Source organism: Polyodon spathula, chromosome 36, assembly GCF_017654505.1.
Source record: "Polyodon spathula isolate WHYD16114869_AA chromosome 36, ASM1765450v1, whole genome shotgun sequence".
Lineage (NCBI taxonomy): Eukaryota > Metazoa > Chordata > Actinopteri > Acipenseriformes > Polyodontidae > Polyodon > Polyodon spathula.
In genome coordinates this window covers 1,465,693-1,486,137 of record NC_054569.1, presented here as the reverse complement: position 1 = coordinate 1,486,137, position 20,445 = coordinate 1,465,693, and the positions used below count along the sequence as shown (strand labels likewise).

General features: G+C 41.7%; 1 protein-coding gene across 3 annotated transcripts in view; it reads right to left on the bottom strand.

Moving 5' to 3' along the window:
* Window positions 1-19,994, bottom strand: part of ets1 (v-ets avian erythroblastosis virus E26 oncogene homolog 1) — a 32,169-nt gene extending 12,175 nt beyond the window's left edge. For 2 of the 3 annotated variants that reach the window (XM_041235037.1, XM_041235038.1), the window contains exons 1-2: window positions 19,842-19,994; window positions 75-194 (exon numbers count right to left, since the gene is read on the bottom strand). In XM_041235037.1, coding sequence (XP_041090971.1) covers window positions 75-194; window positions 19,842-19,947 — 226 coding nt within the window. In that variant the 5' untranslated portion in view covers window positions 19,948-19,994. Of the gene's footprint in view, window positions 1-74; window positions 195-11,929; window positions 12,307-19,841 lie in introns of those variants that run through there. The other variant, XM_041235039.1, reaches the window with a different exon arrangement.
* Between the last annotated feature and the right edge of the window lie 451 nt (window positions 19,995-20,445).

Here is a 20,445-nt window from a genome sequence, read left to right as displayed (position 1 = left end):
TTATTATTATTATTAGTAGTAGTAGTAGTAGTATTATATTATTATTATTATTATTATTATTATTAAAAGGTTACCTTTGGGGATTCCGAGCCGCTGCTGCTCCTTGGTAAATCCGCTAAATGTAGCCTTTAGGGCTTGTGACATCATCTCTTTACTGCCGGGTGTGAGCAAGGGAACATCTCCACATTCCAGTTCTGTCAAAAAGAAAGAGGCGTTACATTCTCCAACAACCGTGAAACCACCGCACAGACCTTCATAGCACAACAGAAATTCATAAAGATGCTCTCGGTGGCTATCTCCATAGACCGTACACAGCCAAAACCAGCGGGAAGAGAATCCATCACAACCCTTCTATACATGTTACAGGCATTGTCAATTTCAGTGCCCTACTCCATCATTTCGACTGGACTTGCATTCCACCCCAATTGCTGCTGTTTCCAGTTTATGCACCAATTTGGTTTCAGTACCACTGACATCTGACCCTGGAAACCTTACTGCAGAGCTGAACTGACCAGACCAGGGCTCAAAAACATGTGTGGGCCAAGACCCATGGCTCCCTACTACACATAATAGGAGGCCTTAGACTCTAATTAATAAAGTGCATCTCCAGTCCCCCACCCCCCCAAACACATACACAGACACAGACACAGAGGGAACAGTGTGCTTCAACACAACAGGGGGCACGCAGCAGGAGTCAGAGGTCAAAGGGCACTGCGGTGATGTCACACTAGACCCTTCCAAACCCCGGGTCCTGTCGGACACATGGGCTACTGTTTGAAACAGAGCCCCCTTTGACGGCTTAAACAGCCCCTGTTGACTAGTAAAGACTGAATTAGAGCTACCAGCCGCGGGGGAAATGAACAGCAGGGTGCCTGAAAGCTGGGGGTGAAATGCAGACACCGTAGGGGCACGATAGCCTGCAGTGCGGTGTAGCGAGACGAGTAGATATCCAGATAACTCAGCTGAGCGCGTTTAACCCAGATGCAAACCTGTAAGATACAATCTCATTTACAATGATGCAAGATTGTGAGCAAGCGGCACCTCCCTTATTTCATGCAAACCACTTTCAAAACTACTTCAGAATGAAGTTCTCATTTACTTGCGTTTATGAGCTCAGAGAGTTTGGGCACCTTTTCTAAGAGAGCAACATCCTCAGCATATAATACACATCATGAACTTTATTACAGAACGCTCGGATTAGGAGTGAAAAGGCAATAAAAAAAGATTTAAAGGTTTGGGTTTTTTTTTTTTTTTTTTTTTTTTTTTTTAAGGTTTTTGAGTACATTTTTCACTATGCATGTAAATTAGCAAACTACCATCCAGGACCTTAAAAATTAGTCATTTTACTTCTTTTCTGTGTCAGACTCTCAACCACAAGCAACGTAAAACAAATCCAGTTACACCGCAAATACAAATGATCTTATATAATCTCACTCACATAATTAACGTCCTACAGCTCGCAACTGCCCTCAAAATCTACCGTAAGAAGCTTTTCGGATTCTTCTTTTTTTTTATTTTTATTTTTTTGAAGGTTTTTTTTTTAAATTACTGAAAGTGCATTTCAATAATTTTGACTCAGGCTGTAACATAACTCCTGCTTGCACTGAGTAGTGTCCAAACTATTCAATTATTATTTGGAAATGCACTACCACATTAGTAACTGATTCATATGCACTGCATGATCCTGTGGAATGCACTCAAATGGATTTTAATGGCACATTCTCTCATAGCTAATTTGCTCTTGAAATGAATGACGATTTGCATCCGTTATCCTTCCAAGGATATAGAAATTTAGCAATAGTGTAAAGCACAGTACTGTCTCATTCAGCCATTATCTAGGAATAAGCATGCATGCTTATAGGTACCATTGTATAAATAGCTTAACAGAAAAGCAGCATGTACATTAACTGTGTAGCAACTCAACTTAAGTGAGTCAACAGAGATGTTCTGCAAATATGTTGCACATAACGGACCTTCATGACTTATCCTACACCAACACACATGTATGAAGTGCTGTATCTGAAGTGTAATGGGCTGCTTTGGAAGTTGTGAGCAGTAGGTGCTAAGACCCCACCTTGGGTGGTGTTACAATTAACAAGAGCAGTTTATTTGAAATGGATCAGGCAGAGTTTTTCTGCCCTTTTGAACCCGGGCTAAAGGAATGAACACCCCCTCTTTCTTTCTATTTAACACTGCATCTCTCTCTCTCTCTTTTCTCTCTCTCTGCTCTCCCACGCAATGCAAAGCCGTTTAACATGAAGGCCTTATAAAAAGCAGCTCTTCATACTGACAGTGTGGTTTACAGCAGGGACGCCCATCGCAGGGCCCGACACAGGGCTGTTTTCTCAAAAAATAAACCTCATCTTTTCGCAATGATCCAGGTAACTAGGAACTCTCTCTGACTTTTTTTGTTTTTGTTTTAAGCTTTTTTTATTCTTAATTTAGAAGAGTTCAGGTCAGGGTTTGGACAACAAAAAATGAATACATGAAGACATGCTGCCTACAGGCCATGAAGAGGCCTGTAACGGCAGGACAGAAAATCAATGTTTACGTTTTTTTTTTTTTTTTACCTGTTTAAAACAATTCTGTTTCAGAAAGGCTAGGAGCCCAAAAAAAATAAAATCTTTGCTAAAAGAATCAAGTAAGTAATCACGAAGGTCTGTTGGTAGCCCCTTGACATGATGGTTAGAGATTGTAGAGCTGCTCTGCTCATAGACATCGGCTGGACTGCACCCCAGTGCTCATTCACAACAAGGTTCAGCAATTTCTGGACAGCAGTTATACACTATTACACTTCTACTGCCAGACTGTCTTCACTTCTGTTTTCTTATAGTTTAGTATGCAGTGTTTGTGATGTAGTGTTTGAAGTTATAAATGAACCAACCAATTTAACAAATGATTATGCAATCATGAAAGTGGCAATATTCAAATATCTTAGCTCTAAATGTTCCTTTTCTCTTGTAATTGCATAACAGTACACAGTAAATGTGCCAGGATTACAGCCTACCAATAAAAATGGTTATTATTTCGCAATACCAGCTTGCTTTGAAGATTATCGTAAAGCCACCGCCCTGCACAAAGTTCCTTGCTAGTTTTGTAATAACGTTATAGAAAAAAAAACATTATAAATTTGTATCAATTTCACCTCACCGCTCCACTGCTTACAGAGGTAAAATATTTTCATACTTCAGAGATTTGCAGTTTTGCTTTGATAAAAAGATTAAATGAGAATTCAAAAGCCTCCTGAAACGCGTATGCATTAATAACTACAGGAAAGTATATTTAAAAACAGTTGAACATAAAAACAGGAAATGGCATAACGCACCTGAATAAAAATGATCTATAACAGGCATTACCGATAAAGCAACAACACCCGACACAGGGATTTCTCAAGGATTTCTGGTTATGTTTAATATGTATTAAACATGATCAGATAGCTGAATATAATGGATAGCAGGTCAAGCGCATTAGTTAACTTGCATCACGTTTTTACATTTATAGCAGCATTCCTTTTGTGTTCATTTGTAGCTAGACCACTCAATCACACGAGAAACAGATGAGCTCTTAATGCACGGCAGATGGAATCTTTTGGTTTGTTACTGGGATTGGTCTTAAACCTGTTTATTTTGGGTTACTTCTGCCTTGCTGTTGACTGAGTCTAATGAGGTTACGTGTTTTTTTGTAGCCTGCTTGTCTCGGCTGCCCCAGTGTGATAACGGCATGCTGTAACGCTTGTTGTAAATCCTCTTATATCCCTCAACAGGGTGCTATCAGTGTCACCTCCCTGGGTGACTGGCGAGGGCTATTGGTCTTTGGCAGACTTCACAGCTCACTAGCATCCAGTCCAGCTTCTTACTGACTGGGGGACGTCAGATCAGGGATCAGTCTTATCAGGAGCCCTGATAAATCTCAAGAGCGCCCAGAGAGATTAGATGGCAGGCCACTTGACAGAGGCCTACAATGCAATCATCAGGGCGGATCATTACCCCTGTACATTATTCAGGACTTCAAATCCCTGAATGCAACTCGGCCTCTTTATACAGTATCCATTAAACTATAATGGGGGACACTTAAGGGACCAGATACAATAAGCAATGTATCTATTTAGAAGCAGGACTCCAGTTTGTTGTTCATCTGTGTTATTGACCTCTGTTTTAACATTTCAAGAATAGTTCAGATAAACCAAACAGCTAAGGCAAGCAGTTCATTGACCATGTACTGGGATACTTCATTGTGCAATATGATATTATGCTACGCATTGTTTTTATAAAGACACATTCCACCAGTTTTGCACTGTCGTTGCTACTAAGAATTGGTTTCACGTGTCTACGAGTCAGACCGCCCTACATATCAGTTTCTAACACCTACCCTTAGACAACCATGAAGAGCTAAAGTCTATAAGAAGCACGTGAATCTAATTAGCAGTGTCTGTGCCCACGTGTCAGAACTGTGCGTGAAATTTCAATTCTACACCGCAGCTGAATGGTTCAGCTTTGAGTCTGTGGAGGGGGCTGTTCATGGCGATTCAGAGGGTTGTAGTGCGAGACGGCCACAAGACACAATTCACGGGATATTCAAAGGGGTCTTAAACTGCTGACGTAGCAGAGGAACAATACCTACTCCTGCTTTATGCTTAACAGTGTTCATTCATAAACCAGCAGCTCTCTGAAGAAGATGCAATGGCACATTTATAAACTGCAATGCTGTTAGTCAGAGAAACAGGGATGCAACCACACTGTTCCTGGCTGCTTTCTAGATTTTGTACAGATAAGCCTTTTATTTACTTCTTTACAGTTCTAGGTGCTGGGATGATTCTTTATCTGGAAACCCGCTTGACACATTATCACCCTTTGAGCCAAGAGAACTTGGGGAAGTTTCAAACTCAAATTGACTAAACTGCACAGATCTGATTTGACTACTTTTGAAATTGTCATCAGTGCCAGACAAACGTTTTTTTTGTGTACCAAAACCAGTCTGGTACAATCATCTGTGTACTTCCGTAACTAACAGGCACAAGAGCTAAAACACTGATACTGCTGTTCTGATTATGACTCAGATCTCCAACCAACTCAAACGAGGTGCCCCTGTTCTGAATAAGAAGGTTTTGGCAGAACTGTTCTCACTGAGCACACAGCCTATTAGATTATGGGGGGGTCTTTCCTAAACAACTTAAATTTGCACAATTTGCTTTGTCTTTCTTTTGCTTTTTTTGGATGCATTTGAATGTAACATCCTGTTTTAGGACGTCCAGCTCTCGTTTAGAATCGAGGGTTAATGACTTCTGGATACTGAATTTACCAGTGTAGATTTTGCTTACATTTGTGCTGAATTTAAAACGGGATAGCAGAGTTTTAACCCCAAAGCAGACAGAAGTCTTCTGATAAATATCTTATCTAAAGATCTTACAACTGCACAAGAGCCATCCAATACCAAAGGGAATACAGCCGTCTGCGGTTTGACAGAACTTCATGACTGACATGGAATAATAGGTCATTATAATCCACTGTATACCTGAATAATTGCACCACCACACACTGCTACAGTAGTGTCTTCCCATCCAGACACTGACCAGGCCCACAACTGCTTAATGCTTTAGCTCTTGTTTTTTTTTTTTTTCTCCATTAGAGTATCTGCTTGCTACTGGCAGTAGATAGGAACAGAACAGGCCCTATATAGATATCAAACCACAGCCAAGCCCACGTACAACCACACAGAGTCCACTATTAGCTGCTAAACACATTTGGCTCTCCCTGACCTATTCTTAGCTTTGCCCACACTTGCTGACAAACTCTCTAGCACCTTAACAAGAACTGAACTGGTTCTCCATCCCAGTTACACTCCTTCCTAACAGCATACACTAAAATATCCTCACCGTCACCTTGCACTTTTATGAATTCTCATTTCATTCTTAATTCTCCACCTAAATGAACCCTACAACACTCCATACTCAGAAATCGGTGATGTCATCCCTGCACACACGCACACACAGTGACTGATACAATTCCCACTGGAAATTCCCTGCATTCTCGTTCGATTGTGAATGGTAACGACATGCACTCTAAGTGACATCATTTGGAATGCTGCTTGAGACAGCAAGGCAACACGCTACATGCACCAGACAGGGACTCCACCCCAAGCCAGCTTCTGGGGGAGGCAGTGTGTCCTGGGAATACCCTGTACATTACCTGTATTTACATAACAAACAAGACAGACTGTAAGCACGGCCACATAAATATTGACGTATCTGTAATCCTAAACCATTTTCCTTTCTGTATGATTGGGGGCAGGTGGTCAGTCCTGGGTGTGCAGACTGTATGAGAACGAAGGCAGCAGGGATATCAGTAATATATCACCCACGAAATCGACTACACACCGCCACGGCTCATAAACAGAGACATCCATTCTGAAACACAAACGCATAGACTGTTTATTCGCTTAACTAAACACGCAGAGACAGAATCATTACTTAGCTAGCAAAGTACTTTTATAACCTGCACTTTACTTTCCAATGGTAACGGTAACATGACCATCAGTCAGGAGTCCTGGTATAACTGGCATATTCCCACACTGTAGATACACACCGCATACACACATGCAGGCTAAAAGGCTAAAGGACCATTCACCTTCTCCCTGGATGCAGATCAATCGTTTAAAATCAGGAGAGACTGAAGAGGAAGCGAAGAACAGACTAAGAGCCCTAATCGTTTCCTGTTCCATAATGTTTAGTTATATCTCACTTCATTTGTAGCACTAATTAGTGTTGTGTAAGTGCTTTAAAAACTACTTACATCCAAATAACGGCGCACTGGAATTTAGAACGCCCTGAAGAGGAGAGGGACAGTGTGTTAAACACAGAGCACACTGTATTGACACAGGCAGGAAAGTGAAGCGCTTTAGCTGTAATTATTTGTCTTAGGGCTTTTAAACAGTGATTGGGAGAGGAGTAAAAAATGGTAAGGAGTGGATATTTTTATTTTTTTAAAGGATGAAGTAATTCTACCGGTTTTCACCGGATCATGCTGTTCAATATTTCAAGTGGTGTGTTTCTGGCTCTCTGTAATTAAGACAAATGTGCATTATAAACACGCAGGCTGTGAGCACTGCTGTTTATCAGCGTTTATGAGAAAGTTAACGCATGCTGTATCCCAGTTCTAACAGCGCATATAAACAATGTCAAGCCTAAGAGCTCATTACAGCGAACCTCTCCGGGCCCCCCTTTGGGTCCTCTCCAAACGCCTACAGTAATTGTACAGTTAGCAATCTTCACCTCCGAACTGCAAGTTAAAATGTGTCAGTACAAAGGGAATGAAAGCACAGCTGTGTAAATTCCCAAAGCAACAACTTTTGAAAAAGCACATGTCCGCCGCGTTGAGGAAATGCGTCACCTGGATACCAAGTCACGTGACAGGAGAAGGGGAGTGCCGCCAAATACTACAAAACACTGCAAGAGCAGCGTCTTTCACTTCGGGGTGCAGAAGTACTGCTGGGCCCTTAAAAAGACTTCTAGGGGAAAAGTTTCAGACTGAATGTATTTCTCAAGACATGAATGTTCAAACTACCATTAGTCAGAGAGCCACTGGTCTCTATACATTTCTTTTTTGAGATTATAAAGCATGAATATGATAAGCCCGTGGTAGTCCTAACACAGTATCTGATTGCTACGGTAAACAGTTGTTTACCATTCTAGCTGGCAACCACAATGTTCAGAGCCAGTCTAATAAAGCTGTCAGTCCCATGAAGCTCTCAGTTACTCACTGGTGATGAATATGCCCAGGGCCCTGTGACTCACTAATTAGCCATGCTGGACGGTACAGTTCCAGAGACAGAGTTTCAGCAGGAAGACACCACATCAAGGGCTAAGGTGACGTACAAGATGTTCACGAGGCTACGGGGGAAGAGCTAGGTCATAAAATCTTGCGGACCAGGGCAATATTATTCGCCAGCTCAGATTTCTACTGTTTTGCTCAAGAGTCAGAATCAAAGGATCAGCTTCAATTATAACACTGAGTGATTGATTGATTTAAAACTCTCAACAGCTCATTATAGAAGGCTCTTCCAGACACCCCTCGTCCTCTCACAAAACGTAACAGCAGCAGCCACAGCAGTTTGTTTTATCTTTGAAGTTCCAATTATCCAAGTCAAGATGGCACAGTCTGCCTCTGGCCTTTTCATCTTGCGAAGATTATAATACCCAGCTAGTTCACAACACAGTTACACATTATAATCTGCCCTAGCTGAAAGAGTGTCACAAACCGTATTACATTTACTTATTAAACACTGAATTAATAAGACACTGCCCTCACCGTTAGTTGTCCTGTTACTCGGTGGACGGCAGTGTACATCTTAAGGCTTATGTAAATGCTTTTCTCTGATGTGAGGTACATACACTTGTAAGGAACCCTGGTGCTCTGTGCCACAGCAGCCTTTCCATTGTGAACCAAATGCAAATCTGTTTTCCAGGATGGAATTCCATACAGTCCTAGGGAACAGCCGACTGAAGTAGACACGGTTTGGATTTTAGAAGTTCACGTACCACAAAAAGGCACCCAGCAACTGAGGCTGCATCTTTCATCTAAGAGGCTGACGCTTTCACCCAGCTCTACAGCCATGCGACCGTGCACCTTAGCAGGTTCAAACTGCACGAGAGGAGATGTGGAAGTGGATATGATTCCAATATCCCTGCTGTCTGTTTCTAAAGCTGCCCCACAACTTTCTTCCTCAGCATCACGGACACCAAAAAAAAAAAAAAAAAAAAAAAAAAAAGCCTCTGCTGTTTACTTAGCTGTCCATAACAAAATCAAGACTCCTTTCAGGGCTGCTTTCATGTGAAGAGGTGCTCTGTTGCAAAGTTTGAGGTCAGCAACGTATTATTTTTCACAAACATTAAATCTGTGAAGGAAATCTCCTTGCCTAGTTAAGGGGAATACACAGTTAAAAGATGTGCACAAATTGGTGTTCTTTAGAATCAGGCTTCATTATTTATTTTTTCTGTATATTGGACATTTTGTGATCCAGTACTGACAACAAATGAGCATGCAATTCTACACCATACACACGACAAATTTAAGATCCAGTTATAATGATGAGGATGAGCTGTAATGCCTCCACATTTGACATCAGGTGTCACTGCAAATTCAGCAGAAGCTTTCATAAAAGCTTGTCTTCTAACCAGTCTGCTGTTTGTCAGTCTACTAGAAACCACAGACCTGTGCAATGCTATCAAACACACTTGCAGTGCAGTAAATTGGTACACAGAGCAGCATCTAGCCAGAATGCAACTGAAATAATGGAGTTAACATACTGTAAAGCACAGGGTAATTTGACTACACTCTGCTGTTGGTGCCAATTGACTGCACTTGCAGTTTTCCATTTGGAAATGTACAGGAACAACGGAAACACTGAAAAAGGAATGTCCCCTTTGGCTTCAGTGCTGTGCAACACGACAGATGTACTTTGTGTTTACGCTAAACATTTTCGCTGGGTAAACTGGGGGGAAAAACAAGAAAAAAAGGTCCCTATTTTTGTTACACTGGTGGCAAGATGCCAAAATAACAGCGCTAGCAACGTACCGGCATGTTTCTGTAGCCCTTTGGAGGCCCAACAAGAAAATGCACCCCTATTCTAGCTAGTGCATCAATAATGTCAGGTTCCAGGGGCCATGGTACATATAGGCAGTGATGGAACGCAGTTTGTTAGTTGCAATGACTGATTTGTAGATAAAGATTATTTTAAATTAAGCTCTGCAAAAGCATAAGTCCCACTAATCAAAAATTAGATGTTTGGACCCTTTTTTTCAAGCCAATCTTTGCATTATTACACTGAGAACGGCAACCACCTCATGTCAAGCAACCAGGTTCATCACCAGCATTTGCAATCAGCAAGTGACAGCTCTTACCCAATGCATGCACAATGAAGCACTAATACGCTTGGGTTGCAAAATGTTTTTTTGCTTTTTTTTTTTGCAAGATGGTGTGAAATTTGGTTACTCACACAACAAAGTAACAAGTCAGCACACTTAAGGTGGAAGACGGTATTTCTACCCAAACAAGGCAAAGCTGCAGTACTGCATGCACAGGTGACCTTCTAGCTCAAACTGGCCTAAAATGCGCTGCGGCCAGCTGCGATGTGCTTTTTATTTTCATGTCACATGCAAGGGTGCGAGTGAGTGGGAAGCATCACATCTTCTACCAATAAACCACTCAGGGCTACACTGTTTTGTCTGAAAGAGATAAAAAAAAAAAAAAAAAAAAAAAAAAAACACGACATAATTTTGATTTCTGAAAATGAATAATAAATCATTTTGGATGAATCGCAAAACGTGGGAGTTGTTTTGTTTTGGGGCTGGTAAATTAATTTGGTTGCTGATGGCCATCTTTGCTAAACGGCTTTGAGAATCTAAGGTGAGAAGTGGATCAATGCAAAGCCAGTTCCGTGAGTGTACAAAAAAAACATGAGCATGTGGGGCAAGCACCGCTTAAAGAGATGCTCAAAGGGGTGGTCTGGCACTGCACAACGGGGTGGGGAGGGCTTACTCAATAAGCAAACATGGGTTAATAGTCGTAGTGGTAGTAGTAGTCTTGCTAGTATTGTTGCTGTTGTCCTGATGATTGTTATTAGTATTATTATTATTGGTGCGCACAAAACTAATCAAACGAGTACAGTGTTGTACTACAGCCAACAGCACCTGCTTACTTACCACGGCAGGTAAAGCAGGGCATTACATTGCTCCGCAACCCGTGCTAAACAGAAGCTTGAATAACACAAGGCAGTCACGTACTGTAGCATCTCCTCCAATAACTGATTTATTCCACTGAGTGGTTAATTTGGCTCCCAGGTGACCTCGGGTTCTATTCATATAAACTGTGGTATCGTGTGCCTCTCTTGTCTTGCCATAAGCAACAGGCTTCAAATGAACTCAGACGCAATTAACCGGCGGTGATCAGAAAGCAGACAGACCACCCCGCCCCCGCAAAACACAGACAGTAAAGGGTGAAACGACAGTGGTCGCAGTTCATGAGAAGGGGCTCCTTGTTATAATGTACCCCTCGCGTTTCCCGTGGCAGCTTCCACTTTTTCGCATCAGTATAAAATAAGCAGGTCGTAAACATTAGCGAACTCGTTTTAAGTGTTGACTGGTTAAAAATGTTTTAAAATATTAAAAAAAAAATAATAATAAAACACACACACACACACACACAAAAGGTTTTACCAATATATTAAGAAATGAGCCCAATTTATCTTTCTGTTTGAAGTGTCGAATGATGGGATATATATGTTTGTGTGTGTCCGTCTGTATAAATAACACGTTATTTGTGTGTGTTAACAAAAAACAAGCGACAAAAAAAAAACATTTCAAATGTTTCTGAGCCGCAGCCCTACCCATCCATAACGGTACTAGAACAATATGGAAGCAGACTCTTCTGTTTCAAGTTCAAAACGGGATGCTCCAAAAAATGCACCAATCGAGCGACCGAAACGACATCACTTTTGTTCAGCTGATTGAAACTATTGACGGTTGCAAGTAATTTACCTTGCGTGCACAATACGCGCGTTTTAAAGATGTGCTTGCAAAGAATAACGGAAGGAAATGTTTCAAATTACAGCGAAATATCTATTCTATACAGTTAATAAACAGTGAGCCCAGCTCTGCAGCGTCCTGCTGTAGTGCAGCCCGGTTCTGGATCACCGTTACATCTCATGAAAAACGAAACATTCATACTTTTCAGCCCACACATTATAAACCACAGCACTGTCTGCAACATCTGTCTTCGTTCTCTGCAGCAAGGACACCGATAGGGGCAAACCCATTACACTTCAATAATTAAGAAAATGATAACATGATTGCAAAACAATAAGGTTACGAAATAAACAAGCTAATTTATCAACTTGGCGCTTAATGTTTTAAAACTAAGAAGAAAACCCAACTTACCTTCCGCCTTTTCGGTCTTTATGATCATTAAAGTCGGCTTCATGTCTACAGCTGCCGTCATGATCGGCGATTCGGATCACAACGTTAAAATACAAATGTGTGTGTGTGTGTGTGTGTGTGTGTGTGTGTCTGTGTGTCTGTGTATGTTTATTAATAGTATTACAAAACTTGAAAGAAAAAACCTTCTTGTTTTAATTTCTTTCGCCCTGTTGAGAACCAGGCAATGCAAGTTTTTGTCTTTCTGCAGTTTCTATTCTCTCTCTCTCTCTCTCTCTCTCTCTCTCTCTCTCTCTCTCTCTCTCTCTCTCTCTCTCTCTCTCTCTCTCTCTTCAATTGTAATTTGTCTTCTCTGATAACTATCTTCTCTCTTTCTCTCTCACTCACTCTCTCACTCCCTCTGATTCCTTTAAGTGCGTTTCTCAGCCCCTCAGTTTCACCGCTTGGCGGAGGCAGGCCTTGGCTGTCTTGTCATCGAAAAGGGGGTGGGTCGGAGCGCACAGGGACTTGATAATTCAATTACATTCTTGCCTGGCCTCTCGCTTTAAAGTATTTGGTGACAGCAACCTATCTCTTAACCTAAAGGGGGGCTAAATCAAGGACTGTGTTCAAACATATCAGAGGCAAATTAACAAAACGCACAACCCAGCATCCCGCAGAGCAGCTGTGCATAAAGATCATACTGCTTTCAGGCTCTGTAAAAAAGCGTCAGTTCTGCTTCGTTTTCAAGTCTGAACTCTTCGCATATTAATAGCGACCTATTACCAACACAGAGATCTCGCAACAATTGTACAGGAACACGTTGGTGATTATTTACACCGTGATATCAAAATGGGATACCAGGGCGTACTGGTTCATGCCATTCTTATACCAGTCAAAATCTGAACATGATGTATAAAAGATGCGTAAAACATAACGAAGCGTAATAACGCATAGTGAAAGCAGGGTAAAGCACAAGGAAGCATTGTAAAGAAGAGCGTGGTGTGATACAGCACATTAATAAACAATCAAACCAGGGTAAACATTGGGAAATGCACAGTATAAACATGGGAACTGCATCTTAAAGCTGGATAAATACCATGCAGAAATACTGCGGTAAACTTTTATAAGGGTACCACTGAGGTGCTGTACTGTGGTATTCTATGGTATAGCTCCTACATTGTAACTGCATTGTGCTGCCACTGCCCCAGCCCAGGCATTACAGAGTAGTGTCACCGCATTCCAGCCTTTCCTGTGCAGATGGCAGCACGGACAAGCACATCTTCTCCAGGAGAAAAGTACTGGAAAGCTGTGCAAATTTACCATGGTCAGCTTTTACAAGGGTGTCCTGGCTCAGTTTGCAAGTACGAATCTCCTACTGACTTCTGCTGCGTCTACCACACTCCTCTCCACCCAGTATTTAGGTCAATGAGCTCCATATCTTAGAACACTGAATTACATGACCGTCCTCAAACAGGATCTGACTCCTTTTTTTTTTTTTTTTTTTGGTGAAATTTTATTTTGCTTTATTTTTAGACAGCAAATTTAATAACAGGCAATTAACGTGCCATTTTAGTAATTTCGTTAGTCCTCTGCACAGTGACTCTCACAATCCGTAGAAAGCACAGCCCTCTTTTCTCTCCAGGACCTCCAACAAGCAAGCAGATTCTTCTCATTCTTCCACCACACTGCTTGCTAAATCTGACACTCTTAGGTTTGCATGAGGAGCCAAACCACTGTATAAATAGTGGCTCCGTTTTTGTATTCCCACTTGGAATGTGTAGCTATTTCCAAGACAATGCCATACTAGTTGTAGTTGCATATTAAAATGTAGATGGAATCTAAGCACAATAGAAGGGTGACCAGTTAATAAAGCTAATAAGAAACTAGATTTTAAATAATTGGTCACTATTTTATGCCTTTTAATTAATTAATTCATTCCGTCATGACAATTGACTTAGGACTCTCACTGAGTGTTAACCTGCTAAAATGAAGTGCTAAATGTGGCTCTATGTGGCAACTCTTGACCTTAGAGGAGTTTCTTTGAAGAAGCAGAAGATTTCTCGACAGCGGCTTCATCTTTATAGAATATTTAAGCCCATTAAGACGAGTCTCCTACCACAGTCACCACACAGGAAGGTGGGTTGAGATCTTACTGGCTGTCCTTCTTTACAAACCGTGCAAATAATGTGGAGATATAGAACTGCTGTGGCCCTTCTGAAATCTGACCTGGGTCTTCAGAAGGACTGCTGTGGATCAGTTCTGCGTTCAAGGAGCCTCACGCACTGGCCTTATGTGAAGCCCAACAACTGGAATAACTTACTCGACTTCAGGACGTTTATTTCATTTTTCTGAACTCAACTAGACTGTGTTTCCTGAAGTGTGAATTAGTAAGCAGTTCAACGGTACCCCAACTCAGGTACTCAGTACCAGAAATGCACCCACGTTTTGGAGTACTCAAGATACAATTCGCATTCAATTGATTTGATCATTTCTAGTAACACTTTATTCAATGCATCTGTAAAGTAATAAGCCAGGAGGTGGAGGGGTTGAGTTGAGAGAGTCCAGCGTGTCTATTTTTAATTGGAATCCCTACAGCTTAGAAAGTGAAATGCAGTTAAACAATACAGTAATTCTCAGTGATACTCAGTGATATATGTGGCTCTGCAATGGTAGCTACAATAGCATAGGCAGTAGAGCATCACCGTGGTGATATTTTCATATTACTGGTATCACAATGGTATGAATCTATAGTCCTATCACAGAAATATATCTGAATATCAATACAGTTTAACAGGGTTCCTCTACAATGGTAAGCACAGATCTTTTATGAAATAATCTATCGACATTCTAATCACGATTATAAGTCCTTTGGAATGGTCCCTATAGGAATCGTATATAGATTATTGGATTTTATAGATCTTATAGATTTTTTTGGTTTCTGAGGAGGATCCATTAGCTGGTCTGGATTGTATTACCCTTGTCAGATCTCAGCTGCAGCCTGGCGATGTCTGAGACACAGGGGGGTTTAGTGGTCAGAGCTAAGAACTAGTATCCAGGGAATGCTGCTGCTAATCTCAGCTCCCTGACACACTCACTGATCTCTTTATTCTTAATGATCTCCACGTATACCCTTTTTCAAAGGACTGCACAACACCGTTATAGCACCCATTAACCTCAGTAAGAACCTCTTTTCAGATCTGGCCTGGGGCTTTCAGCTTTAAACTCCGGTAGTGATCTTGTTATCTACAGAAAGGTTACTATTCAAGATTTGATTTATATAAAAAAAAAGAAGTTGTTTAAATCAGAAGGAAAAAATTATTCCCAGGACGCGTATTTGAATTTTCATGCAACACCTGCTTGAGATGTATCAAAAGGACAATGTTCATGTTCTTTCCTATAACTGAATGTACTATTGCCGGTATTAAAACTGATCATGCAAAGTAAATGAATGCATAAATAACTCACATTCTACTGTACAGTGTTTTCTTTCTGTGAGTCATAAATGTACAGGGCGCCAGGTCTACCATATTTCCCTTGCAATGCCAAGTTAATTGAGACTTCGACCCAGTCTACTGGACTCTCCAGTCTGGTAAGAAAAAAGGCTGGCTTTATAATAGAAGCATTAATATTAAACACATGATAAATGCTCCGCACATTGTGACATGCTAATTGCTTAGCCGAATGGTCACCACTGTTTATACAGTATGCAAACACACATACTGTGAGGGAATATACAGCATCTTCCATACGCAGTTAAAAGGGTAATAAAGGGTTTACTATCATGTAGTGCTGGGATAAATATTCAGACAAACACTGCTTGAAATGTATTCAGTGACCAAAAATACATGAATATGTACTTACTGTACAGATATAAAGGAAAGCATGAATAAATAAATGTATAGAGTGTGTTTCTCTCCTTTCTTTAATTTCATGGGAGATTGGGGTTATAATATGGTACACATTTTTTCCAGCATGTATTTGTAACACATGCACATATATATGCAGTAATATACTACACTATACAGTGTATCGGTGCTTGTGTGTATTGAAGGCATGTCAGTACCCCTGTGTTCCCTGTATGCCCCCACACACCCCTTCCCTGCCCCTATAACAGCCCTCTTGTAGGCTCTATTTAGCTGCCACCCCTCCTCTGTGTGGCTGTTGTCTGAAGAAGCAGGGGGTGGACCCAGCCCCTGAAAGATCACAAGACCCACGCTGGGGGTAACAAAGCCCCAGTTCTTTCCAATCAATTAGTCTCACTTAAAGGACAACTCTCCCCTCCATTAGTGCCACCACGTGCCCCACCCCCAAGCAGTCTATTGTGAAGCTAATTTAATAAACCCTCCCCTCCAGTTTGTGGGCCTTGAAAGACCTCTCTCTCTCTCTCTCTCTCTCTCTCTCTCTCTCTCTCTCTCTCTCTCTCTCTCTCTCTCTCTCTCTCTCTCTCTCTCTCTCTCTCTCTCTCTCATGCGCTCTCTCTCTCTCATGCGCTCTCTCTCTCATGTGCTCTCTCTCTCTCTCTGCTGATTTACTCCAATAAAAGCTGCATCCACAGGAAGAAACAAATGCTTGCATTTCATCATCAGCGAACTAGAGGTCATTTACATTAGCAGTTTTGCGCATTGTATCAGAATGCTAATGCTTTATGAACCATAACTGTCTGTGATAATATATATATATATATATATATATATATATATATATATATATATATATATATATATATATATATAGTTTATTATGTTCTGTATACAGATTGCAGTGTTTTCAATTAGCTTTATTTATTCCCTGTAACTCGTCTGTAAGATGTGAAGAACAAATTAGGATTTGCACTATAGAAAAACAATATAAGTCTCCTTTAGTGCAATTACAATACTTACGTATCTACTTGTTCACAACGTTACCCGGGTTGTAAGGCAGTGTATGCTGTTTCATTAGGCTAGTCACACAGTAAAAGGTTTGATCTCCTAGCTATTCTTTCTAACTGAGTTTCTCTTTCGAAAGCTGCCGTTTGGCCAGATTCCTGTCTCACCAGATGCATTTTTACCAACACAGTGTTTTTCAACCAGACCCAAACACACAATACAAAACCACATGACAGACAGTGCTAGCTGCCGGACAGGCAGACTGTGGGAAACACAGATGGACCGGGCGAGACTGAATGGGTTAACAATCCTTGGAGACACCTTCCAGTACCTTGTGGAGTCTATGCCACACTGCGTCGAGGCTACGATCAGGGCAAATGATGACTCAACTCCACAGACGGACAGACAGACGGACAGGTTCTTCCATTTAACCTACGTTCTGATAACCTTCCTTAATCAATGCCCTAACAAAATGACCTAGAGACTCAATGCTATGTGCTACTCTGGCATGGATATTCAAGACTGTGCCTCACAAGTTAACAGAAGGAGGTGGGGCTCTGTTATATATATATATATATATATATATGTTTATATATATATATAATATTGTCGGGGGAAGTGTGTGCCTGGCTGATTAGCATCACTGCTTCCTCCTTTCCCATAACCTCCAGACCCCCGCAGGCGGCGTGTTTACTTTTAGAAATAAAAAATGTGCCTGCGTCCGCGAGGACATGCTCCCCCCCACTACCCCCCCCCCCCCCACACACACACACACACACACCACCCTCCCTCCTTCCCTCCCTCTCTCACACTCTGTACAGCTGCAGCCTATGAGAAAAAAATAAAACTCACATCAAATAAAACAGAACCCAATGCTCTCTTTGCTATTGCAGCCAAGCTCACAGCTGTGAGGGGAGAGAGAGAGAGAGAGAGAGAGAGAGAGAGAGAGAGAGAGAGAGAGAGAGAGAGAGAGAGAGAGAGAGAGAGAAAGACAAAGAGAGGGAGAGAGAGACAGAGAGGTACTGTTTAATACAGAGGGAGGGAGGGAGTAATTCAATATAGAGGAAGGAGGGATGCTGTTTAGTATTAAAAGATATGTTTTCTTTATTTTTTTATATATATTTTAGTTGTTTATGCCATGTATGTGCTTTGGCAACACAATTCTTTTTTACTGTCATGACAATGAAGCCAATTTGAAATGAATTCAATTCAATTCAATTGAGAGAGAGAGAAAGCATGAGAGTGAGAGAGAGAGAGAGCAAGAGAGAGAGAGAGAGAGAGAGAGAGAGAGAGAGAGAGAGAGAGAGAGAGAGAGAGAGAGAGAGAGAGAGAGAGAGAGAGAGAGAGAGAGAGAGAGAGAGAGAGAGAGAGAGGAAGCAGGACAGATCTCGGAGAATCTTTATTTAACAAGGAAATATCAATTGCACCCTTTGATGGTCTGTCGCAGGGCACAAGCAGAGAGCGTATCTGGCAACCAAAAGGGGTTTCACTGGAGTTACTTTTACTGTATATGACACCCCTAGATCTGTATGTGTCAGGCTGGCTCTGTGGATCTGTGGAAACAGGATCTCCTGTTAAATCTCCTTATTGAGAACACCAGCACTACTGAATACACAACTGCACCTGGTGTTCCTTGGAGGTCAACCCTGCTTAGCTCTGACTGGATCTAAACGATATTTACTTCAATGGGAAATATAGAACAGTTTCCCTCGTCAGAGCAGTTTTGTTGGCTGCCTTTTCTTGCACAGGATAATTTGGGTTAATGATTTATTTTATGTGGGGGAGATGGCTGGATGCTTTTTGTGTGTGTGGGGGGGGGGGGGGGGGGGGGGGGGTGGTAAGGGTATGTTTGCCAGGATGCTAAATAGATGGGGTCAACACCATCACAAATTTATTTTAAATACAGATGAAGATATAAGAGCAAAGGAGAGGGGGGAGAGCTTTTAAGATTCTGCTTTCACTCAATGACCCCACACTGCGCACTACGCCAGTCTGGGACAAAACCAAGGTAAGCATGGCAATATCTGTCCACCAGGTGACGCTATTTGCCTCTGCTTAGAAATAGATACATTTTAACACCTTAAGGGTGGAGTGATTTCAGCCACAATATTCCTTTTGCACGTTGCAGACGAGCATTTTGAGAACAGATTTCAGACCCTCAAGTAGTGCTGGGACTTCGAAAAACCAAACTACTGCCAAGGGTACAACGTGTCCCAAGCACCCTGAGCCCCGCACCCCACTGAATTAAACACAGGAGACAGAGAGAGGGGGGAGAGAGTCACACAGGGGCAGCGCATTGGGAAGAATGCTCGAGTTAAAAATAGGCAGAGAAGTAAACTTTGAAAAATGCCTAGCATGTGTCCGGTTTGGATGGAAAATATGATGCATCTGGTAAAAGCATCGTGCCGGGGTCAGTCCCCTACAGAGATTCAACAGGCTAGGGCTCTGTGGGGCTAAAGCTGTGAGGGCAAGCTGCTTCTGGGAGCCACACAAGTAAAGATCTGATACAAAATAACAAACAGGCGAAAATAAAACATCAGGGGGAATTCGAAGCAGGCAAACCACCCGGAGGTCAGTGGCAGAGTTAAAGAGTGCTCTTGGATTCCTGCTTACACTCAGCACTGGATACACTGTTTTGGAAAAGCCGTCAGTTTCACAGTAATATTTCATTATCTTGATTCTAGTGTTACTCAAGGGAATAGGGTTTTATTTTCCAATTTTGTATCAGAAATACCAGATTTTTAGATTTGCAGAGGCTTCTACTGCAAGTTGAGATTTGACTTTCCACTTTAAAGAAGCAGTAGAATTTCCAGTACAAAAGTGGCAATCACAGTTACCATATTCCACCACCGAATGGCGCTGTGTGCAAGCAAAACGTACCATGATAATAAAAGTTAGATAACAGCGCTTTAAATAGTTTTACACATAGTATGTTATAATGCACACTACAGAGATCTGAGATTTAATTTGTGGCATTTCTTGGTGTTTCTTGAGGTTCCCTGGGCAAGCGTCTTTGTCAGTGTAATTAACAGACATGGTGCACAAGCTGCCTCGCTGTTTCATCCTACCTGAAGCCCAGTACTCATGTCCAGTCGGCACCTCCTGTGCTGACACCTCCCCCCGGGTCGGGTAAGCGGGCCTGGGTTGGTAATAGGGTTGAGGGGGGTATCCCATTGATACATAGGGGTCGTGATAGACGTCCACTGCATCTTGTCTCTGCAATGTGAAAAGAACCCTGTGTTGGCAGCTTGTCCTATATTGTTTATATTTCATACAAGAGAGTCTAATTAATGAAACTCCTTCCACGCTATTTTAAACATTTCTAAACTGGCACGTCAATTACTTTCTGAGTGTGCTTTAAACCCACCCTGCTAGAATCATTGCCAGCGACCGTGGCACCAAGCTCTCTCACCAGTAGATGGCGCTATCTCAAATGCTCAGTACTAACAGAACACAGCAATAACCAAAGCTATTTCTGTACCTGCTATTGAGTTATTTTCTTAAACATAATCACGTTACTTTCCCAACCTTACCCCGTAAATTATCATGTTACTGCGTGTGTAAAACTTGCCCGAATTCCTTGCTTGCTTCCAACTTCACAGACCCACATTTGCACTAATGTTGGACTCTCAGAGGCTGTGATACCAGCCCTCTGGCACATAAGGTAAATTA